Source organism: Nannospalax galili, unplaced genomic scaffold, assembly GCF_000622305.1.
Source record: "Nannospalax galili isolate Female #2095 unplaced genomic scaffold, S.galili_v1.0 scaffold113, whole genome shotgun sequence".
NCBI lineage: Eukaryota > Metazoa > Chordata > Mammalia > Rodentia > Spalacidae > Nannospalax > Nannospalax galili.
Genome location: NW_008335444.1, coordinates 5462550 through 5478353, shown reverse-complemented (window position 1 = coordinate 5478353; position 15804 = coordinate 5462550). Strand labels below are relative to the sequence as shown.

General features: G+C 41.4%; 1 protein-coding gene across 2 annotated transcripts; it reads left to right on the top strand.

The window, feature by feature from the left end:
* The first annotated feature begins 856 nt into the window (after window positions 1-856).
* On the top strand, window positions 857-15575 carry Ube2t (ubiquitin conjugating enzyme E2 T). Of its 2 annotated transcripts, none has more exons than XM_017797433.2 (7): window positions 857-972; window positions 7316-7488; window positions 8823-8892; window positions 10820-10925; window positions 13588-13686; window positions 13805-13888; window positions 15211-15575. In XM_017797433.2, the coding sequence occupies exons 2-7, from the start codon at window positions 7380-7382 to the stop codon at window positions 15358-15360; spliced, it is 618 nt and encodes a 205-aa protein (XP_017652922.1). In that variant the 5' UTR covers window positions 857-972; window positions 7316-7379; the 3' UTR covers window positions 15361-15575. The 2 variants fall into 2 exon arrangements, with proteins under 2 accessions (XP_017652922.1, XP_008828540.1); XM_008830318.3 differs by having other exon boundaries at window positions 879-1125.
* Window positions 15576-15804: the final 229 nt, after the last annotated feature.

The window sequence follows — 15804 nt, the reverse complement described above, 5'->3', positions numbered from 1 at the left end:
GTCAAGGCTGACTTAGCTATAAGTCTCTCGTTCAGAAAATACCACATTTCTAGAGTCGGAGGATAGCTTAAAAGTCACAGTGAAGGAGGTGGGAGGGTAGTCATTTATTCTTGGTTTCTGTCTTGTGCAAGGATTCTTTTGCATTACTCCTAACGTTGCCTAACCCTGCATGAACGTTTTCAATGATGAAGACACCCACTCTATCTGCTTTAATTTTATTCTTCACAGTTCTAATTGAATGCTTTAGCCAGCTAAATTTTAACTTTTTTTTTTTTTTTAATTTGGGAGACCTCCCTATGTAGCCCAAGCTGATCTCAAACTCTAGATTCTCTTGTCCTGTCTCCTGCGTGCTGGGCTTATAGGTGTACACCACCACGCCTAGCTAAAAAACTTTCATCTATTGGTTTTAAACAAAGTATTAAAAAAAAAAAAAAAAAGGGCTGGAGAAACATTGTAACGGTCTATGATTCCAGCACTTACGAAGCTGAGGCAAGAGTGCTGTGAGTTCAAGGCTAGCCTGAGCTACAACAGCAAGTTCCATGTTAAGCAGGTCTCAGAGCAAGACCCTGTCTCAAAGGTCGCTATTCTGTAGCCTCTTCTCCAGATTGCTTTCGTTTCCTCTCCCTTAAAATGACTTCCAGCTCCTTCCCAGCTCTCAGCTAACTATGCGGGCAAGGCCTGAGAACTACCCCTTAAAGTGAGCGACCTGCTTTGGGTGCTTCAGGGCGCGCGGGCCAGTTTGAATATTGCGGACAAGAGCTCCGAGCGCTGGCCAATAGGCAGGTGCACTCCTCTCCCGGGACGACTGCGGACCAATTACAGCCCTGAGCGGGCTTGGGGGAGTGGGGGGCATGAAGCCACGCCCACCGTCCCGGCAGGCTGCGCGGGTATTCGGCTGGCGGGCGCTGGTGAACCGAGCCCCGAGCTGGGGAGTTGGTGCGGGTCCTCTTGAGAACGTTCTCCGAAGCCACCGTGAGTCTGGGGAAGGAGCGCGGGCGCGTCTAGTCAGGAAAGTGGTCGTCGAACGGAGCTTCCCTCAACCTTCCGTCAGCCGGTCCGCAGCCGGTCCGCAGCGGTGCGCCGAGAGTGCGCAGTGCTCACCTTCAACGTCCGGCCAGTACCCAGGTTTAGTTCGTTGATTTACCTCAGCACTGGGATCATAAAAACATTAAAAACCCTTGGACTAGGACCTGCACTCAGGAATCCGCACATTTAATTGAAGACAAGCTATCAGTGATTAATTACGCAGACTGCAAATTGATGAGAAAGAGCTCCCATGACAGTTGTAAGCTCTAGAGGACTGGGACTACCGTAGGGAAGGAAGAAGTTGTCATTTGATAATGGATTTAACCATTTAGACTTCTGGTCCGTGCAGCAGAAGCTTATGTTTGTGGGGAATAGTTACGGGGAAAGAGGGTAAAACTAAAACACAAGTTGGCAAGTTGGGGGCTAGATCGTAAGGAACTTTTGCGGGAGGGTTGTTTTGTTTTGCTTTGCTTTGCTTTTTGAGACAGGTCTCACTGGGTAGCCCAGGTTGGCTTGGAACTGGCCATCTTCTGAGCTCTTCCTGTATGGAAGTTCCAAGCCTGTGCCACCAAACCCTGCCTCTGTAACGAACCTGAACATTCAGAAAGTACACAGTAATGGATGGCTTTTAAGCCGAGGACTTCCTATAAACCAGTTTGTGTAAACATAAATCTGGTGACTTTGAGAGGAATTGCCTTATTTTTTCTTTCTATTCTAATCTCATTACCATGCCTTTCCACTGTGTTTTCATTTTATATACAGTTTATACTTGTGGATAGATGTTTTATTGTAATTGGTTCTCAGTATAGACTTAGGAAGAAAGTTGTAAATGGAGGGTGTCATCTCTGCAATCAGCAGAACCTGAGTTTGAATCCCCAGCTCCCACATTAAAAAGTGTGGTTACCTGCCAGCCTGTGAGCTCAGCACTGTGGTGGGCAGAGACAGTGAGATTGCAGGAGTTTGCTGGTGGCCAGCTTAGCTTCAGGTACAGTGAGATTCTGTTTCAAGGAGATAAGGCACGGAGTGATCAAGTAGGACACCTGTCATCTTCCTCTTGACCGCCACGTGCTTAGACATGAGCACCTGCACACACGTGTGCCTACACCACACGCACGCACACAGTTTCTAAAAGATAAAGTTATCTAGTGATATGACTTGCTGTAAGAGATGAGGGATGTAAAAGTGTGACTGTTGGGTGTGAGCTCAGGGATAGTTAAGTGTTTACTATGCCAGAAGCCATGGGTTCAGTGCTAGTGCACACCAACACAACACAAAAGAAGTGAGGAAGTTTGCTTTAGTATAATTGATTGTATTTAATATTAAATTATTCTTATAGATATTTAAGTATTTCTGTAAAAGTGTGCTAAATAAGCTGGGCATGGTAATCCCAGCACTTGGGAGGCAGAGGCCTAGATGGATCTCTGTGAGTTAAGGCCAGCCTGGCCTACATAGTAAGTTCTAGGCCAGTTGGGGCTACAGGGAGACCTTGTCTCAAAAAGACCAAAGAGCGTACTAATTATGGGGGCGCACCATACTTCTCCCTTTTTTTATTTAAAAAATTTCAAATTTGTGTTATTTTTAATTATGTGTGCTTTTGCATGATTTTTAAATATTTTGTTATTTTATGTGTATGAGTGTGTTGCCTGCATGGTGTGTAAGTACACACATGTCATGCAGTGCCTGAGGAGGTCAGAAGAAAGCACCCTGGAACTGGAGTTTAGACCGTTGTTAGCCACCTTATGGGTGCTGGGAATCAAAACTGGGTCCTCTGCAAGAGGTAAGAGATCCTCTTAACCGCTTAGCCATCTCTTCAGTCCCGTGCTTTTGCGTGTTTATGTGTGGGTATGTTTTATGTGAGTGCAGGTGCCCAAGGAAGCCTGGAGCATCAGACCCCTGGAGCTGGAGTTACAGGCAGTTATACACTACCTGAAGTGGTTGCTGGGACTCAAACTCGGGTTCTGTGCAAGAGGAGTACACTTTCTTAACCACTGAGTCATCTCTCCAGCCCTTAATTTAAATTTTTCCTTTTTTTTTTTTTTTTTGAGACAGGGTCTCCCTGTAGCTCCAGCTGGCCTAGAACTTATTATATAGACCAAGCTGGCCTCGAACTCACAGAGATCCACCTGCCTCTGCCTCTCAAGTGTTGAAATTAAAGGCATGTGCTACCACGTCCAGCTTAAAATTTTTAAAGAAATCATTTTTAGCCAGGCATGGTGGCCTATACCTTTAATTCCAGTACTTCAGAGGCATAGGCAAGCAGCTCTCTTGAGTTCAAGGACAACCTGGTCTACAAAGCATTTTACATATGCCAGCCAGGCAGCCAGGGCTACATAGACTCTGTCTTACAAATTAATTTAAAAACAAGATTAATAAAAATTGAACAAAGGAAAAGAATTTTTTTGATCTTTTTGAGACAGGGTTTCCTTATAGCCCCAGCTGACCTGGAACTCACTATGTAGACCAGGCTGGCCTTGAACTCACAGAAATCCTCCTGCCTCTGCCTCTGGGGTGCTGGGATTAAAGGTATGTGCCACATGTCCGGCAGGAAAAATATATTTTTTTAATATTTTATTTTTTGGTCTTTTTGAGACAAGGTCTCCCTGTAGCCCCAGCTGTCCTGGAACTCACTATGTAGACCAGGCTGGCCTTGAACTCACAGAGATCCGTCTGCCTCTCTCTCCCAAGTGCTGGGATTAAAGTAATGCGCCACCACACCATTATTATTTTTATTTTTTGTGTATGAGTGTATTGCCTGCATGTAAGTGAGTATACCCGTGTTGTGCAATGCCATCGAGGTCAGAAGAGGGCTTCGGATTCCCCTGGAACTGGGGTTAAGGACGGTGCACAGCTGCCATGTGGGTGCTGGGAATTGAATCCGGGTCCTTTGCAAGAGTAGTCAGTGCTCTTAACCACTTAGCCGTCTCTCCAGCCCCGAGGAAAAATATTTTTAAAGGAGAAAAGGTAGTGTAAATAACAGTGTTAGAGATGAAAGTGGAAATACAACCACAGATTTAGAGAGAGGGTCTTGCTAACGTGACAGAAAACAAAATGGAAAACTTGAAGGATGCTTTTAACATTTTTAAGAATTAAGTTTAAGCCTGGTGTGGTAGCAGACGCCTTTAGTCCTAGCACTCAGGAGCTGAGGCAGGTGGATCTCTGTGAGAGTGAAACTAGTGAGTTCCAAGACAGCTGTGGCTACAGGGAGACCCTGTTTCAAAAAGACAGAAAAAAAAATGGGTTTAAATTAAATTTTCTCAAAATGTTAATACCAAGACAAGATGAAGTTTTGCCAAACAACATTAAGTACCGAGCAACTCCAACTATCCATATGTAAAAAAGTGACAGCACTCCCTAACTCATTTTAGGAGGCTTACATGACTTTGATACCTGATAAGGACAAAATCAGAAAGAAGATTATGTTAAACTTAGTGTTGAAAGCTTTCCCTTTAAGGTTGGGAATCAGACAAGAATACCAAATATGGACTCCGCTATTCGGCATATTCCTGGAAGCTACCTCCAAAGCAAAAGACAGGAAATCGGTTTTGGATATTATTGGCTATTAGAAATCTCATCCTTCTTTCTTAACCTCAAATAGATTCAACTTCAGCATTAAGATTTTGGTTAAGATCAATTATATTTGTGTATACTAGTAAGAAATAGAAAATAGTGGGATTTATTTTGAGTCAGGGTGTGATAGGTAATATTGTCAACTTGGTGATAGGATCTAGAATCATCCAGAAAACAGAACATCTGGGCATGTCTGTAAGGAAGTTTCTAGATTGGTTTAATTGAGATGGAAGACCCACCTTAAATAAGGATCCATGGTCACAAGTCCCAGGCTTAATAAAAAGGCAAAAGTGAGCTGAACACCAGCTTTCACCTCTCTCTCTGCTTCCTGACTGGATGCAGATGCAGTGTGACTAGCCATCTCATGTGCCTTCAGCAATACCTTCCCCTTTCTGATGGACAGCGTCTTCAATCTGTGAGCCAAAAGAAACCCTTAAGTTGTTTTTCTTACAGCAAGGAGAAAAGAACTAATACACTGGATTTTGGACGGCTCCAGACTCACAGCATTTTTTTCTATCTTAACCTGCTTAATGCTGGAATTACAGGTGTGTGCTGAATAGCTTCAGTTGTCAGCTTGACATACCTAGGAAGAGGAAACCTCAATTAGGGAGTTTCCTTTAGGATTGGCCTGTAGACATGTCTGTGAGATGTTTTCTTGATTGCTGGTTGATGTGGGAGGGCTCAGCCCCACTATGGATATTGCCACCTCTGGGCAGGTGACCCTGAATTGTCTAGAAAAGCAGGCCAGGGGCGCAAGCCAGTAAGCAACAGTCCTCCATGGTTTGTGCTTAGTTTCTGCCTCTACGTTCCTGCTGAGTTCTTGCCCTGACTTCCCTTGATGATGAACTGATTGGGCCTGGGACCTGTAAGCCAAATTAACCCTTTCTTCCCCCAGGTTGATTTTAGTCAGTGGTTTTTGACACAGAGTCTCCCTGTAGCTGCGGCTGGCCTGGAACTCACTATATAGACCAGGCTAGCCTTGAACTCAGAGATCTGCCTGCCTCTGCCTCCCAGTGCTGGGACTGAAGGTGTGTGCCACCACACCTGGCTTTAGCCAGTGTTTTATCACAGTAGTAGAAAGCTAATTAGAACAAGGTGTGACCCACCACAGCTGGCTGGAAAATACCTTTGTTTTATTTAAGGCAGTGTCTCATATAGCTACACTAGCCTCAATCTACATAGCCAAGGATGACCTTCTGTTCCTGACTTTCCTCAGGTGACTTTCCTCCCAGGTGCTGAGATTATAGATATACACCATCCATATGCCCAGCATAATATATACAACTTTTATTCACCAAGTTATGCATCAGAAAAGCTGGAAACTATTGACTTTACAACTGTCTTCTTTGGCTACTCCCCCCCTCCCCCCCAATACCTTTGATGGTGTTAGGAATCAAACCCAGGGTCTGGCTCATGCTAGGCAAGCGTTCTACCTCTGAGTTACATCCCCAGCCCCTGAAGTGGAATCAACTTAAATAAATAATAGAAATAAGTAAACTAGTAACTTTGGAGTATTGATTTAAAATGCTCCAGATAATGAATGGAACAAATTCAATTCTCAAAACAGATCACACATGTTTGGAAGTTTATGGTACTATTAGGGGAAGGGTGGAGTTGTTTATTTTTCTTAGTGCTGCTAGGACATTTGGTTGTTTATTTGAGGGCAAAAAATTAAAATAGGACCCCTACCTCTCACTGTGCACAAAAATCAGTTCTTATTAACTTAAAGATTTAAGTATAAAGAACAAAATTAGACTTTTTGAAAACTTAAAGACTATGTAGGAAAATATCTTTAAATTTGAGGGTATGGAAAAGATTTTAAATAGACTGACTTTAAGAATATATTCACTAGCTGAACCTGGTGACAAAGGCCTATGATCCCAGCATGGGTAGGCTGAGGTAGGAAGTTCACAAGTTAAGGACTGCTTGGAGAGAGCTCAGGGCCAGCTGGGGCAGCTAAGGAAGACCTCAAATTTTAAAAAGTTTTTTAAAAGGTTGATGATACTGCTTATGTACAAGGCCCTTGGTTCAATCCCCAGCACTACAAGAAAAAAAAGGAAAGATGTGTTCATCAAATGATACTGTTAATAAAGTGGCAAAATAAGCTACAAATTGTGAAATTATAATTATATATCGAAATACTAATATCTTTTGGGTTGTTACTAAAGTTGTAAAGGGTGTTGAGTAGATATGTTTGTGGGTGTTAGAGACTTTGTATTTGGATGTTGATGACAAAGGCGGAAAGATTGGAAATATAGAGTGAGATGGGTTAATTGATGGGATGAGTTCCCTGAAGAATTAGGAAGACATTGAACCATAATACATGGGGAGAGCACCAGACACTTAAACAGTAAGTGTCTCCAAATATTGACTGTATTGTTCTTGCATTCACAAAGCATGTGTAGACGTCCTCACACAGCTACTGTCTGCAAAGTCCCTTACTGTCCAAGCATGCCGAGGATACAGTTTTGAGCAGAATCAGACCCAGGCTCTACCTCATGACTTTATCATTTATTGATGGAAGCAGGCATTAATTTTAAACTTTTTTTTTTTACTTAAAAATTTTTTTTGTATGAGTAGACCACTGTTCATAAGGAAATGGAAAAAAGTCAGATTCTCTTTGTCACAACAGAGAATAATAATCTGTTCTTCCCTAAATTTATGCTGTGCTTACAATTCTAGTCATTGTAGCTATTTCATGGTTGCGTCTCTTCTTTTCCAGTATATTCCCAACCAGCCCATAGTGTGGAGTGGTGACCTGTTTGTGATCCTTTTACTTGGGGATCATGCAGAGAGCTTCACGTCTGAAGAAAGAACTGCACATGTTAGCCATAGAACCTCCCCCAGGCATCACATGCTGGCAGGAAAAGGACCAAGTGGATGACTTGCGAGCTCGTAGGTATCACACATGCCTGTGGTGATGATCATAACACTACTGCAGATTGTGCTGGAATTCAAACATTTATGTATTCTAAAATTGGGAGTAGTAAGGTCATCTTTCTACCTTAGTTTGTTTTTATTCATAAGGTTTGCCTCACATTTCCTGTTTTTTGACCTCCTCTACCTTTTATTTATAATTGAGATTTAGAAACGGGGCACTAGTGGCACATGCCTATGATCCCAGGACTCTGAAGGCCAAGGCAAGAAGATTGCTACAAGTGGAGGCCAGCCCAGCTGCAGAATGAGACCCTGTTTCAAAAAAAAAGTGAATTAGAGAGTGGACTGCAAGAAGACTCAGACTACTGAGGCACTTGCTGCCAAGCCTGATGACCTAAATTTGGTCCCTGGGACCCACATGGTAGAAGGAAAACACAACTTCTGTTGTTATCCTCTGACCTCCACACACATGCCATGGTGTACATATACACACACACACAAAGCCACATGCACAAATAAATGTAATTTAAAAATTTTTAAAAGAAAGAACGAAAACATATTTGTGTATTAGTTTTGAAATAGTGTTTAGGCCAGATGGGCAGACAGGAAACAAATGACTAGGAACGCTGAAGTCAAAACAAACAAAATTATAGGTTATATTTGGCCTTGTAGGTTGCATTTTGTAGCTTCTGTTTTAGATCTTTATATCCTTTTAGATCTACATATCTTTTGTTTGACACAGTTTTTTTAGTGTATCAGTATTACTACATTAATAATACATTAAACATTACATAAAGACTTGTTTAAAGCTGTAAGAAAATTATTGTCCTAGACCTAGGTTTTTTTTTTTTTCCCCAGATTTTATTTCTGTGTTTGTGTGTGTGTACATGGGTGAAGTTGCCTGTGGAGGCTAGATGAGGGCATCAGGTCTCCTGGTAATCATAAATCACTCGAAATGGGTGCAAGGAACTCTGGTCCTCTGCAAGAGCAATAAGAGCTCTTAACCACTGAGCCATCTCTCCAACTCCTGCACCTAATTTCTCTATTATAAACCTTATTAGGTTCATTTGACAAGGCTGTTTTGAGACAGAGTCTGATATAACCTACGATGGCCTGGAATATGCTATATAGCCAAGAATCACCATGAATTTCTGATCCTCCTGCCTCTACCTCCAGAGTTCTAGAATTTGAGCTTTTGCTACCATGTTAGCTTATGGGGTGGTGGGGATTGAACTCAGGGCTTCATGAACACTAGGCAAGCATTCTACTAACTGAGCTGTATCCCCAGCTCTTGGTAATTCAAGTCATCTGATTCCCTTTTAACTTTTTTTTCCTTCCTTCCTTTTCTCAAGAAATATTAGGTGGAGTGAACACACCTTATGAGAAGGGTGTTTTCAATCTGGAAGTTATCATTCCTGAGAGGTTAGTATGAATTAGATTTTCAGCCTAAAGTAAAGCACAGCTGGAAAACAGAAGAAATAGTAGTAAGAGCATTAAATGTAGCAGTTAAGAACCTGTGTTTTAATCCTAGCCTTACCATGACTTAATGAGGTAAGTTATTTTATCTCTCTAGAGTTGTTTCCTTCTACAAACCAATAGACTACATTGAAACTGAGCATCCCCCCTCCCCGCAAAAAATTGTGGTAAATATATATATTTTAAGATTTTTAAAAAATTTATCTTACGTGTATGTGTGTGTGTTTGTGTAAGTAAATTCCGTATGTGTGCTGGAACATGCAGAGAGCAGAAGAGGGCATCTTAGACCTGGAATTACAGGTTGTAAGCTGCCTCACTTGGATTTTGGGAAGCAAGCTTGGGTTCTCTGAAAGAGCAGGAAGTTCTTGTAACTGCTCAACTATCTTGCCAACCCCTGACACATCTGGGTAGAGGAAGCCTCAATTGGACTGGCCTGTGACCATGTCTGTGGGAGCATCTTTTTAATTATTGAATGATATGGAGAGCCCGGCCCACTGTGGGTGGTGCCACCCCTGGGAAGGTGGGCCTGTGTTGTGTAAGAAAGCAGGCTAAGCATGGGCCAGGAGAGCCAGCCAGTAAACAGTGTTCCTCCATGGCCTGTGCTTCAGCTCCTGCCTCCAGGTTCCTACCCTGAGTTCCTACCTTGGGCTTCCTCAGTGATTAACTGTGACCCAGGAGATAAAAGCTGAATAAACCCTTTCTTCCCCAAGTTGGTATTTTGGTCAGAGTGTTTTGTCACAACAATTGAAGGCAAACTAGAACAAGGTTTCACTGTGGAACTTGCTATGTAGACCAGGCTGACTAGCCTGGAACTCACAAGATCCTCCTGCCTCTACCTCCCCAGTGCTAGGATTGAAAGTATGTACTAGCATACCTCACCCTAGTAAACATGTATATTTTATATAACAAAAAAATGGACTATTTTAACCATTTTGAGTGTACACTTCACGTTGTTGTTTTGCGGCTATCACTATATTACCTGCAGAATTTTTTCACCTTCCCAAACTAACTTCATACCCATTAACCATCAAGTCCCCATTCTTTCCTGATACCAGCCCTTGACTTTCCATTTTGTTGTTTAAAGCCCCCTCTTTTCAAGTCTCCTTTAAGGCTCTAATCAGATAAGTTGTAGCTATGGTTTTATGCAGAATGAGGAAGGGATGAAATGAGTCTTAATTATTGAAACAGACATTTATTTACCAGGTCAGATCCTGTGTAAACTTGTTAAAGCCTTGAATGAGCTTAATAATCATGTCACACATCAATTCTGAAAATGAACAGGTAACTTTCCAAGGTTTTCGTGTCACTAAAGATACACATAACCAACTAATCCTTTTGGGAAAAATACAGTTGTAAAAATATTTGGAGACAATTAAGGAAATTTGAATAATAAATAATAACTGGGAAATTATTAGTCTAAACTTTTCATTGACATAATAGTATTGCAGTAGGACAATGTCCTTACTCTTAGGAGGTGCTTAGAAGTATTTAGAAGATGAAGTAGCTTGAATCCAGGTGGTTGGGTATATTAGTGTTTTCAGTACTTCAGCTCTTTGATTATTGGTAAATTTGGAAAGGTTTGCCTCCCAAATGCTGCCTTTCTGATTTTTTTTTTTTCTGTCTTTTTGAGACAGGGTCTCCCTGTAGCCCCAGCTGTCCTGGAACTCACTATGTAGACCAGGCTGGCCTTGAACTCACAGAGATCCACCTGCCTCTGCCTCCCAAGTGCTGGGACTAAAGGCGTGCGCAACCATGCCTAGCTCTGATATTTTTCTAATAGCATCGTTATTTTATATATCAGTGACCAAGAATGTATTTTAAACATAGTACAAAGCAATATTAAAATAATTTCCAGTTTCTTATCTGTTCACAGGTATCCATTTGAACCTCCACAGATCAGATTTCTGACTCCAATCTATCATCCAAATATTGATTCTGGTGGAAGGATTTGTCTAGATGTTCTCAAATTGCCACCAAAAGTGAGTGGGGGTTAAAGAAAAAGACTGGCTTTCTGTTTTGTCTGTAAAACTTAAGCTAACTGGGCATGGTGGCTCACACTTGTTTTTTGTTTTTAAATTTTTATTGACTTTTTGTGTATTCCATACAGAACATCTTAATCATCTTTATACCCTCTTCTCCATTGGTTCCCTCCCATAACCCCTCCCCAATTGGGATTCATACATTTTGTCACTTGTGTTAAGGTCTATCATGTCAAGTTAGTGTCCCCAGATGTCCCTCAGTGTAAGTTCATCCACTGAGGTCTAGTCAGCCTACCTAGAGTCCTTCCCTTTAAGAAGATCAGCTCTTCCTCACCTAGCAGTAGTCAGCTGCCAATAATTCTTCAACTAAGATTGGGGCCTGCTGTTCATTTCTACAGTTCTGTGCTTGTTTTTTGTCTGCTTGAGTTTTCATGGATCTTGTGCTTGCTGATACCATTGCTGTAGATTCCTATGAGAAGGTCCCCAGGTGCCTATACAACTATTTGAGTATGGTAATGCACCTCCTCCCTGGCTCTTTACAGTCTTTCCGCCCCCTGTTCTGAAATGGTCCCTGAGCCCTGGGTGGGTGGATTTTAACATAGGACCCACACTCTGTAGATTCTTATTCTCTACGTTTTGGCCATTTGTGACCTTTTGTGTTCCTGGCCATCTATATTGCATGAGGGAGCTTCATTGATGAGATTTGAAAGATGTATTAGTGTTCTTGTCATCCATTGTTCTATGTTCATGAGCCTTAAGTGTAGAGATTGTATCATAGATGTGCCACTTAGGCATTGGGTAATTCGCAGACAATCTCTCTGTGTGGCTAGTTGTGGAACTCTGTAATAATCTCTGTTGAAAAAGAAACTTCTTTGATGGGTGGTGACCGGGATACTTGACTCTAAATTTAAGGATCCATATTTAGCAGATTGTAAAAAATTAGATTTGTCTAGGGATGTGACAGCCTTGGGTTTTTTTCTAAGATCTATGACCTCTCCAGCTATGTTTTTTGGCTAGGTTTATAATACCACACATGAGTTTCCTCCCATTAGTGGGCTTTAAGTCCAGTTAGGTAGCTGTTGATTACCCCCAAGTTAAAAGTGCCACTACTGCACCAATGTGTTGTTTGCTATGCTAATCATTGATACGGTTTTTAGGCCTTGAAGCTGAGGTTAGACCATCAATTGAGGTTCTCCCTTACCAGCTTGCATAGTGCTCTCCAAAGCTATGAGAGCTAGCCTTCAGGGGAGGTGGCTTCCAGCTCAGTTCAGCTCTATTGCTTCAAATCCTATGTCCAAGATACATCTTCAGCAATAGGTTCTTCAAGTTCTGAGAGGCAATCAAGGACTATGGCAATAGCCTATATAATTTTGGGAGTCTCTTGGACTACGCTGGCCAAAAACTCAAAGGAAGGTTTCTCTTGTCTGACACTATTTCTTGTTATGTAGCATTCAGTTATACACATGGATTCATGTAGAGAGATTGTATGTGTAATTTTTCAATAAGTTTTTGAACTAATACAATTACCTCTGGGTTTTTTTTATGGGTTTTGTTGTTTTTGAGACAGGATCTCCTCGTGGCCCCAACTGACTTGGAACTCACTATGTAGACCAGTCTGGCCTTGAACTTACAGAGATCTGCCTGAGTGCCTCCTGAGTGCTGTGATTAAAGGCATGTGCTACCACACCCAGCTAATTCTCTCTGGTTTTTTATACTAGCTAGGTATTATTTATCTCTCCTCTCTCCTTGTCTAACCCTCCCTCCATTTAAAGTATTCCCATTTTCCCCATTTCTCCCTTGATAATTTCTGTCTGCTATGGTCCCATCTCTCTTGAGCTCCTTCTTCCCCTTTATCCCCATAGTTCCTTATATAGCATTCCCTCCCCAACCCCATTTAAATACCCCCATTTTACACATTTCTCCCTTAGTAACACCTGCCTCCTACTGTTCTTCTTTCTCAGGCTCTCTCTTTCCCTTTACCTTCCTGGTTACTTTAAATTTTTGTGGTACCTACAGTTACATCAGGATATATACATGGTGCTAGGATCCACAAATGAGGCGAACATATGTCATTTGTTTTTCTGAGCCCATGTTACTTCACTTGGTTTAACAGTTTCCAGATCTATCCATTTACCTGCAAATTTCAATATTTCATCTTTCTTTTACCACTGAGTAGAACTCCATTGTGTAACTGTACCACACTGTCATTATTCACTTGTCAGTTGAGAGACACTTATGTTGCTTCTATTTCTTAGCACCATGAGGACGCTGGATCCAGGTACTCTCAGGCAGTCTAAGGTCTGGGCCCCTACTTGGTGGTTCACACTTGTAATCTCAGTACTTGGAACAGGGGAGGCAGGAGGATTAGGAATTCCAGGTCATCCTCAACTACGTAGCATGTTGGAGGCCAGCCTGGACTACATGAAACCCTGTCTTAAACAAGCAAATAAGAAATCCTTGGATTCTGTACAGTGTCACATTCTTTCTGTTTTATTTGAGATAGAGTTTCGCATAGCCCAATCTGGCTTCAAACTTCCTATGTAGCCAAGGATGGCCTTGAATCCTGTCTCTACCTCCTCAGTGCTGGAATTACAGGCACATACCACCGTGCCTGGCTCAGTGTCTCGTTCTAATACAAAAGAAATTGCTCATCTGTGTATAGGGTGCTTGGAGACCATCCCTCAACATTGCTACTATATTGACCTCTATTCAGCTGCTCATGGCAGAGCCCAACCCTGATGACCCACTGATGGCTGACATTGTAAGTATCCCAATTTCTTCTGTAGCATGTAACCTATTTTACCTGTACCCCTAATACTGTAGCAGCTGACGCTTATCACTGTAAATCACTTTCTTTGTTAACTCTGATTTCATTTCAGTCCTCAGAATTTAAATATAATAAAACAGCTTTTCTCAAGAATGCCAGACAGTGGACAGAGAAGCATGCAAGACAGAAACAAAAGGTATGATTTTTGCCAATATTATCAATTCATTAACAGTATATGCTTGTGGAAGGGGAGATGCTCAAGCTTCCAGCCTGAACTGAGGAAGTATTGACAGTTGATGGCTCCTGGGGATGGAGATGCAGTTTTCTTTAGAGCGTGGCTCCTGGTACATCCTCCAGTGGAGGGCCCCACACCATGAGTTATGGGCAGCACAAATTGGACTTGATGTTTGTTTGTTTGTTTGTTTGAGACAAGGTCTTACTATGTAACCTTGGCTGGCCTGGAACTTGCCATGTAGACCAAGCTGGCCTCAGACTCATAGAGATCTGCCTGCTTCTGCCTCCAGAGTCCTGAAATTAAAGATTTGCTCCATCATGCCTGGCCTACTCTCAGTTGAGAGAAAGTGGGGGATGGAACTGGGACTTGTTAGGGGGAGGAGTGGGGGGTTAGTGAATATGATCAAAATATATTGGATGAAACTGAGCATTGTGGTACATGCCTTTAATCACTATAAAGTGAGTTCCAGGCTAGGTGGGGCTACAGGGAGACCCTGTCTCAAAAAAAAAAAAAAAAAAAAAAAAAGAGTAGATGTCTAACATTTATTAAATTTACTAAATTTGTACTATATTCTAGAAGGACTATTTGAGTGTTTTCTCCTGTTGTTACTGTCTAATAATTATTCAGCAAACTAGCTTAGTTGCTCAACTAACAGTTGACCTTTTTCCTAACAATTGTCATCTGTTGGCAACACTAGAGGGCAGGCAGCATCTGCTTAATATTTTTACATTCTTGTGGGTAGCAGGGATAGAGGAATGTGAAGGTGACCCAGATTTGTTTTTTTTCTGAGTTATCTTTTTTAATATTGAGAAGGAACTGCTAGCCAAGGACTAGTTATAGAAGTAGAAAGAAGGTAGGGGTAGGAAGGAAAATTTTTATACTACTATGAGACCACTTAGAGAAAAAGAGAATCTTCTTAAAATTGATAATGTTTGGTTGGTTGGTTGAGTGGTTGATTAATTGGTTTTTCAGACAGGGTCTTTCTTTGTAGCTCTGGTTGACTTGAATTTAACTATGTAGCCCAGGCTAGCCTGTAACTCTTGGTAGTCCTCCTGCCTCAGCCTCTTGAGTACTGGTATTAATAGGCATGCATCACCATACCTAGCTTTTTGAGTTGGTAAGTTTTAAGTGAAAAAAATAATTAAAATATATAAAAAACTGAAGAAAATACTTTTGAAGGAAATATATGCATAAAATCTTACCATAAAGAACTATCTGGAAATAGTATTAAAGAGTTTCGTTTTTCTCCACTCATTTGTATGAATGTTCTATTTTCTTTGTAGGCTGATGAAGAAGAGATGCTAGACAGTTCATCAGAGGTCAGTGACTCTGAGGTCTGTAACTCGACACAGAAAAGGAAGGCCAAGCCCTTGGGAAGCATTGAAAAGAAATTTCACCCTGGTGTTGAGAGGGTTTGTCCTGGTCCCTCTTAGTTAATGCATTCCTTGACAAGGTAGTCTCATTTGCTTACCTTTCTTGAATGTTTTCTTTGTATTTGATGACATTAGAATTTTTGTATCCTTATAAAAAACTGTATATTTATGTATTCTGCTATACAGTGATTCTACATATAGTTTGTTTTATTTATCTTGTATATACGTATTTTGAAAACTTTTAAATTTGAAAAATAAATAATACTTAATGTTAAGTATGTGTTTATCCTAAATGTGCATCTGGTAATGAACTGGTCAGGTTGCTATATGGTCTGAATGTTAAAATACTTTGCCAGCTTACCTCCATCACCAAAGACAGCAATGTTTGAGTAGATGAAAAATAGCTGTTAAAAATAATTACCTCTGGGGCTGGAAAGATAGCTCAGCAGTTAAGAACACTGGTTGTTCTTGCAGAAGACCCAGGTTCGAATCCCAGCACCCACA

What these genes read in the sequence shown, in the direction of transcription:
- Ube2t (XM_017797433.2), top strand. Translation starts at nt 7,380, where the DNA reads ATGCAGAGAGCTTCACGTCTGAAGAAAGAACTGCACATGTTAGCCATA. An exon ending in AGTGGATGACTTGCGAGCTC is followed by an intron (nt 7,489 to 8,822) that starts GTAGGTATCACA and finishes CCTTTTCTCAAG; the next exon opens with AAATATTAGGTGGAGTGAAC. An exon ending in TTCTCAAATTGCCACCAAAA is followed by an intron (nt 10,926 to 13,587) that starts GTGAGTGGGGGT and finishes ATCTGTGTATAG; the next exon opens with GGTGCTTGGAGACCATCCCT.